Source organism: Copadichromis virginalis, linkage group LG13 (assembly GCF_057382275.1).
Source record: "Copadichromis virginalis isolate Kocher_CV1m ecotype Utaka linkage group LG13, C_Virginalis_male_GT1.1, whole genome shotgun sequence".
Lineage (NCBI taxonomy): Eukaryota > Metazoa > Chordata > Actinopteri > Cichliformes > Cichlidae > Copadichromis > Copadichromis virginalis.
Genome location: NC_140630.1, coordinates 6,318,573 through 6,329,939, shown reverse-complemented (window position 1 = coordinate 6,329,939; position 11,367 = coordinate 6,318,573). Strand labels below are relative to the sequence as shown.

Here is an 11,367-nt window from a genome sequence, read left to right as displayed (position 1 = left end):
TTACCTTACGTATTCTTTTTTTTCTGACTTGTATTTTCATCCGTTTATTATCTTTTACTCAATCATGTGGATCGAGAGAGTTTTTGTTCTTCTGTGGCCGTGGAACTGTTACTTTTATCAAGGAACGGGACCGCGGCCCATCTCCTACACTCACGGACTGTTTACTCCAGAGTTCAGCTGATCGCCCTGATGCCAGCTCGCTGGCCAGGCCCGCAGAAGTACCAGCTGAAATTTGGAGGAAAACACATCGGGGATGCAGAGGTCAAGGACAGAAGAGAAGAAAGAAGGAGACGGTGAGACAGCGGAGGCTCGAAGCGAGGAGGAGGTATAAACCGTGTCTGCCGTCTATCGTAATGGGAAATGTGCGATCGTTATCGAATAAAATCGACGAGCTCTCAGCACTGGTTGTTAGGATGCCTGGGTCGTTGACCCAGGGTTTTTTGAGTTTATTATATTATTTATAATTTCTAGTCTTTGGGTTTTTGTTAGAGTCATGTCTTATGGTTTGTCTCTGTGTAATCCTTAGTTGCTGTCTCCCCTGTCCGCTATATCCCCGTGTCCAGTCAGTGTCTGTGTCTGCCCTGGTGCAACGTCTCTGTTCCCTCTGTTGTAGTGCCTGCATGTGAGTCTGTGTCTTTGTTCAGTCTGTGTTATGTGTTTCCTGTTTTACTTTGACGGTCTCTGTCTTATCTCAGTGTGTTCAGTTTACGCTTCCTTGTCTCATCAGTTCTGATTTGCCGCAGCTGTGTTTCCCTCCTGTTGTCCATTCCCTGATTGCTCCCTCTATGTATTTAAGCCCTGTGTTTCAGTTTGACATTGTTGTGATCTACCCTTATTTTGCTGTGTGTTCTGTCTGTTTAAAGTTTACCTTGGAGTCTCAGTTTTGTTACTTTTTGGAGTTCAGCATTAAAGCTGTATTTAAGTTCACCTTTGATTTCTGTGAGTCTGCATTTTGGGTCCTTCATATCACCACCCCTGCGTGCACACAGCCTTCACATAACACTGGTAAGGAGTCAGAGGGAATACCGAGAGTGTAGCCTAATGTGTTTCACCGAATCATGGATGCACCAGGACATTCCCGATGAGAATGCTTCCGTGGAAGGCTTCCACACTGTTCGGGCGGACAGGGACAGCATCGCTAGCGGTAAGCGGAAAGGAGGTGGGCTTGCTGTTTTAGTTAACAACCGGTGGTGTAACCCTGCCAACATAACAATCAAAGAAAGGATTTGTTGCTCGGACACTGAACTGTGTGCTGTTGGACTCAGGCCGTATTATTTACCCAGGGAATTCTCTCACGTCATCTTGGTGGCTGTTTATGTTCCTCCCTCTGCTAACCCCACAGCTGCATGTGACACTATCCACTCTGCCATAGCCCGGTTACAGACTCAGCACCCGAGTGCCTTTATTGTGATCTCGAGTGACTTCAACCATGTATCACTGGACAATACACTAACAACATTCAGACAATATGTGGATGGACTGTCCCACCAGGGGATGAAAAATTCTAGACCTACTGTATGCTAATGTCAAGGATGCATACAGCTCCTCCTCCCTCCCCCCACTTGGTAGGTCAGATCATAACCTGATTCACCTCACCCCCCACTATGTGCCAATTGTGAGGAGGGAACCTGTGACCACGAGGACTGTTAGGAGGTGGTCAGAGGAGGCCTTAGCAGAACTACAGGGCTGTTTCGAGGTGACCAACTGGGAAACACTCTGTGAGCCTCACGCCGAGGACATCAATGGGCTTATTGAGTGTATCATAGGCTACATAACTTTCTGCACCGACTCCATTGTTCCAGCTCAGACTGTTCATTGTTACCCAAATAACAAGCCGTGGGTGACTAAGGACATCAAAGCCCTCATCAACAAGAAGAAGAGGGCTTTCAGAGGGGGAAACAAAGAGGAGGTGAGGAAGGTCCAGGTGTTACTAAAGAACAAGATCAGAGAGGCTAAGGACAATTACAGGAGGAAGCTGGAGTGGAAACTCCAGCAGAACAGCATGAGAGAGGTGTGGAGGGGCATGAAGACCATCACTGGATTCAGTACCAGGTTGAGATGCAAATGAGGAGACTTCACTCAGGCAAGTCTGCTGGACCAGCTGTGTGGAGTCTTTCATAAACTGTTTATGCTGAGTCTGCAGAGGGTACCAGTGATGCGGAAGACATGATGCCTCGTCCCTGTACCAAAGACGCCACGTCCCAGTGGCCCCCAGGATTACAGGCCCGTGGCACTGACCTCCCACCTGGACCCTGGAAAGGCTCATCCTGGACCAGCTGCGACCCATAGTAAGACCACATCTGGATCCCCTTCAGTTCGCTTATCAGCCTCGTCTCGGAACTGAGGACGCCATCATCTACCTGCTCAATTGTGTCTACACCCATCTGGACCAGCCGGCGAGCACTGTGAGGGTCATGTTTTTTGACTTTTCTAGTGTTTTCAATACCATCAGTCCGACCCTCCTGGGTGATAAGTTAGCAGCGATGCAGGTGGATGCTTCTCTGGTGTCCTGGATTGTTGATTACTTGAGAGGAAGACCACAATATGTACGTCTCCCACAGTGTGTGTCTGACAAGGTAATCAGCAACACAGGGGCACCACAGGGGACTGTCCTCTCCCCCTTCCTCTTCACCCTCTACACCACAGACTTCAGCCTCTGCACAGAGACCTGCCATCTTCAGAAGTTTTCTGATGACTCTGCGGTGGTTGGATGCATCAGCAGGGATGATGAGACAGAGTACCGGGCTGTGGTCGACTCCTTTGTCACGTGGTGTGAGCAGAATCATCTGCAGCTCAACGTGGCAAAGACCAAGGAACTGATTAGATTAGATAGAACTTCATTAATCCCTCGGGTGGGTTCCTCTGGGAAATTCGATTTCCAAAAAAGCACAGAGTTGCAGAATATTATATATATATATATATATATATATATATATATATATATATATACATACACAGAGAAAATATAAATAAAATATACAAAGGGGATAAATAGAATAAATAGGAATTAAAAATAAAAATACAAGTGAATTGCACATTTCAAGTATTGAGGTCTATTGCACTGTTGACTATTTACAAAAAGTATTGCACAAGGTATTGTACAGTGAGGTGAAGAGGCACTACAGCTTAGTTGTTCCCCCCTCCTTTGTCCTCCTGTTTAGTGATGGTGAGATGAAGCCTCATGATGAACTGAAGCTTTCCATCCAATTGGTCGACTCATGGTTCGAAGCATTGTGATGATTCATTTGCTCTACTGCGCCATCAAGTGGACAATTCAAGTGAAGCGGGCTCTTTGATTATAATGATATGTAAACCTTATGTACATCTGGATAATGACACAAACTAGTGTTTGGTGCTTCACTTTTTAATAAACTAAAAGACAGAAATCAGATTATAGGATGTGTAGTGTTGTTTATTTATATTTTGGTGTTTATCATTTGTGATATTTATTACTGTGTGCATACTTTATTAGGAGAGACAAAATTAAAAAAAAAAAAAAAAACATCTCTTCCTTGCTGGTTCCATCGAAGAAGAAATGCACAAGTAACTATGTAGCACATACGTAATCCAATTCCACAACACGGTGTGATGGGGAATCAGCTGTTTTCCTGCCCATGTTATTTCGAATCTGGCGCGAACCGGTGAACCAGTCCCTGAATCAGTCACGTGGTACGGACTGCCCGCGAGGCCTCGAACGTCACTGCATACGTAATCAAAGCAAGCCTCGATACGCGCTTCAGAAAAACGCCCCCGCGATTACCCGACGCACGATTCGAAGCTTCGACACACAGGACACATCACTACTCCTGTTTCCCCTCCCTCTCCCCTCCAGAGAGGAGTTAAACAGTCTGATGGCGTGTGGGACAAAGGAGTTTTTAAGTCTGTTAGTTCTTGTCTTTGGGAGAAGCAACCTGTCACTGAACAGACTCTTCTGGTTGTTAATGGCCGTGTGCAGAGGATGCCTGGCATTGTCCATAATGTCCATCAGTTTCTTTAATGTCCTTTTCTCTGCCACTGTCACCAGAGTGTCCAGCTTTATGCCGACCACAGAGCTAGCCCTCCTGATCAGTTTCTCCAGCCTGGATGAGTCCTTCTTTGCTGTGCTGCTCCCCCAGCACACCACAGCATAGAAAAGTACTCCAGCAACCACCGACTGGTAAAACATCCTCAGGAGCTTCCTGCAGATGTTAAAAGACCTCAGCCTCCTGAGGAAGTACAGTCGGCTTTGGGCTTTTTTATACAGGTGCTCTGTGTTGCATGACCAGTCCAGTTTATTGTCCACCCACAGCCCGAGGTACTTGTTGACCACCTCCACCTCCTCCCCCTCTATCTGAACCGGCAGTGGACCTTCTCTGGACCTCCTGAAGTCCACAACCAGTTCCTTAGTCTTAGAGGTGTTGAGTTGCAGGTGGTGTGACTCCATGCGACAAAGATGATCGTGGACTTCAGGAAGACCAGGAAACACTTGACCCCTGTTTCAATCCAGGGGGTCAGTGTTGACATTGTGGAGGACTATAAATACCTTGGAGTACACATTGACAATAAACTGGACTGGGCTAAAAACACCACAGCACTTTACAGGAAGGGCCAGAGTCGTCTCTATTTTTTGAGGCGACTGAGGTCCTTCAACATCTGCCAGAAAATGCTCAGGATTTTCTATGAGTCTGTTGTGGCCAGTGCGATCCTCTATGCTGTTGCATGCTGGGGGAGCAGGCTGAGGGTAGCAGATGCCAACAGACTCAATAAACTAATCCGTAAGGCCAGTAATGTTGTGGGGATGGAGCTGGACTCCCTCAAGGTGGTGTCGGAGAGGCGGATGCTGTCCAAGATAAAGACAATGTTGGATAACACCTCCCACCCACTCCATGACATGCTGGTCAGTCACAGGAGCACGTTCAGTGAGAGACTGAGATTACCGAAAAGCACCACTGAACGACACAGGAAATCTTTCCTGCCTGTGGCCATCTCCCTGTACAACGCATCCACTTAACACACTGGTTACTGCTACAACTACACATGGTATGGCACTCTCACACATATTTAACACACACATTGCAATATTATGCTCTCTTAAACATGTATTTTAATCTACATATTTACACATTTGCACTCTAACATACATGCATTTTCATTTATGTATTCCTACATTTTGCTCTCATTTACATGCATTCAAAATGCATTTAATTTTACAAATAATATATGTATGTAAGAAGAGAATGCATACATATCTGAAGAAAATATATGTATGCAAGAGAATAATGTATGTGAATGAAAGAGTATAGTGGAAACGGAAGGAGTTTAATGGAAACGGAAGGCTGGGTGTCTGTACCGCTGTGATTGGCTGAGAAGCACGCGCGGGTCACTTTCAAGTGTCTGACAGCATGGAGGGGGGAGAAGAAACTCGAGTTCTTCAGCAAGCTGTCAGGTTGTTAAGAAATATTTTATCATCTCCTGAAACGGTCACATCGTTGTCCTCGTCACTTGATCGAGATGGGACGGGCTCAACTGCACCCAGTGTTACCCACAGCACGGTGGAAAGTGAGATGAGGGAACTTTTTAGACCAGCTAACACCCGGGTATCTTCAACGAGTCAAGTAGCTACACGGAGTTCGACTGGAGTGGGGCAGTCTTTGCGATATCAGACCCAGAAACACTTTGGCAACTGGAACTGCAGATCAAGGAAAAGGTAAGAACAAAACAGTTTGCCACTTAACTATACAACTGCGAAATACAAAATACGAAATGTGCTTTGCTGATTTAGCAACGCACTTTTTTACCCTTATAAATTTTTAGCCCTAGCTAATTTATTCAGCAGCATCCACATTAAAAACAGTAAAGACCGTGGCATTTATTTCAATATTAGTGGCTGTTTGTACTTGTGAACCGAGTGTAAGTTGATGCTTACTTTAAGATTACTTTATTAAATCTTCTTTATTAATGTGGGAGGTGGTAGCTACATTAGCCTGCTAAATAAAAGGTTGGGTTAATTTTCTTGTTGTTTTTGTTTAGTTTTGTATTTATTTATTTATTTTTTGGGGTAGAATTTTAATCTTGCTAGAAGACATCAATCCAACTCTGTGTTGTGAGTGGATCAATATCTGTACCACTGTAGAGGTAGATAAACATGGATGCCAAGTCATGCCTTCAGTCCAGTTTCTACAGTGTATGAAATAAGAAAAAAAGAAATATGATCGGTGTCTTTTTTGTTCTTTAGTCAAAGTAAAAAGTAATAGCAAATGTTTCTTTGTATGCCTCTTTGTAGGCGTATTTCATTTTAAAGAGCAGTAAAAAAAAAAAAATTATATATATATATATATATATATATACACACACACACACACACACACACACACACACACACACACACACACACACACACACAGTGGGGCAAAAAAGTATTTAGTCAGCCACCGATTGTGCAAGTTCCCCCACTTAAAATGATGACAGAGGTCAGTAATTTGCACCAGAGCTACACTTCAACTGTGAGAGACAGAATGTGAAAAAAAAAAAATCCATGAATTCACATGGTAGGATTTGTAAAGAATTTATTCGTAAATTAGGGTGGAAAATAAGTATTTGGTCACCTCAAACAAGGAAAATCTCTGGCTCTCACAGACCTGTAACGTCTTCTGTAAGAAGCTTTTCTGTCCCCCACTCGTTACCTGTATGAATGGCACCTGTTTGAACTCATCATCTGTATAAAAGACACCTGTCCACAGCCTCAAACAGTCAGACTCCAAACTCCGCCATGGCCAAGACCAAAGAGCTTTCGAAGGACACCAGGAAAAGTATTGTAGACCTGCACCAGACTGGGAAGAGTGAATCTACAATAGGCAAGCAGCTTGGTGTGAAAAAATCAACTGTGGGAGCAATCATCAGAAAATGGAAGACATACAAGACCACTGATAATCTCCCTCGATCTGGGGCTCCACGCAAGATCTCATCCCGTGGGGTCAAAATGATCATGAGAACGGTGAGCAAAGATCCCAGAACCACACGGGGGGACCTGGTGAATGACCTGCAGAGAGCTGGGACCACAGTAACAAAGGTCACCATCAGTAACACACTACAACGGCAGGGAATCAAATCCCGCAGTGCCAGACGTGTTCCGCTGCTGAAGCCAGTGCATGTCCAGGCCCGTCTGAAGTTTGCCAGAGAGCACATGGATGATACAGTAGAGGATTGGGAGAATGTCATGTGGTCAGATGAAACCAAAGTAGAACTTTTTGGTATAAACTCAACTCGTCGTGTTTGGAGGAAGAAGAATACTGAGTTGCATCCCAAGAACACCATACCTACTGTGAAGCATGGGGGTGGAAACATCATGCTTTGGGGCTGTTTTTCTGCCAAGGGGACAGGGTGACTGATCCGTGTTAAGGACAGAATGAATGGGGCCATGTATCGTGAGATTTTGAGCCAAAACCTCCTTCCATCAGTGAGAACTTTGAAGATGAAACGAGGCTGGGTCTTCCAACATGACAATGATCCAAAACACCCCCCCCCCCCCCCCCCCCCCGGGCAACAAAGGAGTGGCTCCGTAAGAAGCATTTGAAAGTCCTGGAGTGGCCTAGCCAGTCTCCAGACCTCAACCCCATAGAAAATCTGTGGCGGGAGTTGAAAGTCCGTGTTGCTCGGCGACAGCCCCAAAACATCACTGCTCTCGAGAAGATCTGCATGGAGGAATGGGCCAAAATACCAGCTACTGTGTGTGCAAACCTGGTAAAGACCTATAGTAAACGTTTGACCTCTGTTATTGCCAACAAAGGTTATGTTACAAAGTATTGAGTTGTATTTTTGTTATTGACCAAATACTTATTTTCCACCCTGATTTACGAATAAATTCTTTACAAATCCTACCATGTGGATTCATGGATTTTTCTTTCACATTCTGTCTCTCACAGTTGAAGTGTACCTCTGGTGCAAATTACTGACCTCTGTCATCATTTTAGGTGGGGGAACTTGCACAATCGGTGGCTGACTAAATACTTTTTTGCCCCACTGTATGTATATGTATATGTGTGTATGTGTGTATATATCTATATATATATATATATATATATATATATATATATATATATATATATATATATATATTTTTTTTTTTTTTAATTAATTAATTAATTTTTTTAAATTCAAGCTTCAGTGAATTAAAATGGTCAAACCCCAAAACATTTTCTATTTTACGTACATTTTCCATTTTTTTCAAAGGCAATTTATAAGCATGCTATTACTTTATGCATTTTTTTCTTTCAAATTATGTTTCTGTTATTTGTGTTTGCTATTATACTCAACTCTTATGCACGAGCAGCTTTAAACATATTCAAGTGGGCTAAATGGCTAGCTGTGATACTGTTTTTTTAATATGAACTGTGTAACATTTTATTTTATTTATAAAAGCTTAGCAACAGTTTAACGTGTAAGCTGGTCACTACCAAGTGACATTAGCAACTTTCTTAAGGAACTGATAGTGTCTAAGTATCGGTAAATAAAACAAAGGATACATAAATCTGAATATAGTTTCTGTTTTTTTTTTTTTATAGGGCCAAGACACATTATCATGATACTTTCAACAAAGATGTCATCCTTCTTCCACGGCCATCAAGCAGTGTTGTTGTCAAGCATCGCACAAAACAACATTTACATGAACAAGGGCATATATTGAATGGATTTGAATTCCAAAAATCCTGGGACCAGAAAACTGTCTCTGAACAAATAAGGGACGCCTTTGGAGATAAACTTTCTATTGATGTAAGGTAGGTTGTGCTAGCAGTCGAAACCTAATGCGACACAGCTTTTGTCAGTAGTCTTTTCGATATCTAGGTATTTCAAAGCTTTACATAACGATTTAAGTCAGAGAACAGGTAGACATGAATCAGTAAACTAAACTAAAAGAACCAAATCAGTTATCCTTTCTTGAACACTCCATTTTTGGCATACTTTTTTGACATTTGTATAAAGTTTACTTCTGTTACTACTGGTTTAAGTCTGATTCAAAGAGGAAAACAAGATTAGCTCTAAAACAGTTATTGGAACATTTTTGCTGTTTTGGATTTTAAACATTTTACAACTTAACTGTTTTCCAGCCTGGAGTTTCTGATGGCGTGTGGCAACAGACTGATTGCGCCCAAACTGCGAGCAGGACAGGAGCTGGATGCAAATCTCATACATAAAATTTATAAATCGAAAGCCCTATACATCAGACCATCAAAACCAATTTTGGTACGTTATTTGACTTTTGAATGAATCTACCTAGCACTGTACAGTAATAATATGAAGACCAAAAATTGGTGCATAAACAACCTTTGAACTTTCTCATCTCTGTTCTTTTAAAACTTGCCTTTCACATTTTGTAGTTGGATAGAATAGTACCAAGTTAATGTTCCTTTTTTAAAATGTTAATCCTAAGCTCTGGTATTGACTAAATTTAAAGCTGCTCTGTTGGACTGTTTGTGAATTATAGAACGTAACACTACTGCTGTTCAGGAGATGTGTTACAATTTTGTCTGCCTAGTATGTAAAAGTAATTGTGTGAAAGATCTATTAACTCTTGAAATTTCTCACCCTATGGTAGCTGGGATAGGCTCCAACCACCCCACCTCTGATAAGAATAAGCAGAAGAGGTTGGATATATGGTATTTAATGTTCAAATTCAATATATGTGAATTATTATAATTATTATTTTATTTCTAAGGATGATATTACAAGCTACAGCAGTGAGGAAAACTGTGAAGAAAACCCTGTTTCATCAAGGCAGCTGCGCTCATCATCTTCAGACAGTTTTGCCAGTTCAACAGCTGCCTTCCAACCAATCTCTGCTCCGACGCGATCTCCTGCCTCATCAGTTTGTAATGGAACATTATTAACGGAAACTCCTGCCTTGACCCATGAAAGTAGTATCTCACACAAGTACAGCAGCGCTTCAACAAACATTTCCTTCAGCCAGTTACCAGTGTCTTCATTGGAAATCTACCCTTCCACTAGTCAGCCTTCTACCTCATCATCTGCATCTTTAAGTGATCCAGTTCTGGTCCTGACGTGCCGAAATACCTCAAGCTCACCCTACCAGACCAGGAATCCAGAGAATCATTGTTCAGCATTACCCTCTACATCAACACACAGTCAATCTGTAAACTACGATAACTACCTTTCAATCATGACTCCACTATCTGACATGTCTTCTGATGATGAGGAACTTAACCAGGCTATACTAGCAAGCCTGCAGAGCGAAAGGTTAGTTTCAAATACAAATGTTTTACAGTAGCCAATTAAACACACCATATTTGTTGCAATCCAATACTGTAACCAGTGTTGTGAAGGAGTGTAATCCATCCTCAGATATTTATAAGCATATATGATATTTATATTTGCTGTTAACAAAACGGTTTTTGAATAATGTCTACAGAGTCAAATGATAATGCTGTAATGCTGGCAAATTTTATTTTATTTGAAATAGGCAGCGAATTTTTAACAGAGCCTATCTGACAATGAAATGAAATTTACTTATTGTTATTTACTTATTGTGCATTGAAACTATTTTTCTTTGCTCTAGTGCTTTCTAGTTCTCCAAAACATATAAACAATATAAAAAGCCACTGAGCAATATACTCCTTTGTACATTTTGCTTATGATTATGATAATTTCCTTTAGGGATTAATAAAGTATGCTGATTCTGATTTTGACAAAACTTTGTATGTCCTTGTAGCCCTTGTATCTGAATGTTTTTACTGATGTTCATTTCAATATTTTTTCTTTTTTTTCTTTTCTTTTTTTTTATCCTACAGGACTTCAAGTTGTTTGGTATCAGCAAAAGATATTTTGGAGGAACTTTCTGCAAAAGTAAACCAACAGAAGAAATGCAAGTTCAACATTAATAGATCAACAGTCCTGGATGGAGCAATTAGAGGTTTTAAACGAGCGACATATGATCCATGCCACACAATTTCTGTCAGGTTTTCTGACGATATGGGAGTACCTGAAGAGGCTGTTGACTTGGGTGGACCAAGAAGAGAATTTCTAAGACTTCTGATCGAAGCTTTGCCACTGTCTCCAATGTTTGAGGGTGAAGAAGGCAAAATGAACTTGGCGCTTGATAGTGCTGGTATGTATTTATTTTAGGCTGATATCCCTGGAGTAATGCAATAAAAAAATCATTTTTATGAAGTTCTTGTCAAGCGCTTTCATGCATCTATTGACATGTAATGTTTTTCATTATTTCTAGCCATGAGGGAGGACAGGTACTTCATTGCAGGCAGAGCCATTGCAGTAAGCCTTGTACATGGTGGTCCACCAGCAGGCTTTCTGTCCCCAACACTCTTCTCTTGCCTTGTTGATGGCCCAGATTTGGCTAAACCAGTTTTAGAAGATGTT

General features: G+C 41.9%; 1 protein-coding gene across 1 annotated transcript; it reads left to right on the top strand.

Moving 5' to 3' along the window:
- Nucleotides 1–5,381: 5,381 nt before the first annotated feature.
- Nucleotides 5,382–11,366, top strand: LOC146695138 (uncharacterized). The gene is made up of 5 exons (XM_085478531.1): nucleotides 5,382–5,686; nucleotides 9,084–9,219; nucleotides 9,692–10,230; nucleotides 10,782–11,098; nucleotides 11,226–11,366. The coding sequence occupies exons 1-5, from the start codon at nucleotides 5,382–5,384 to the stop codon at nucleotides 11,264–11,266; spliced, it is 1,338 nt and encodes a 445-aa protein (XP_085334657.1). The 3' UTR covers nucleotides 11,267–11,366.
- Nucleotide 11,367: the final 1 nt, after the last annotated feature.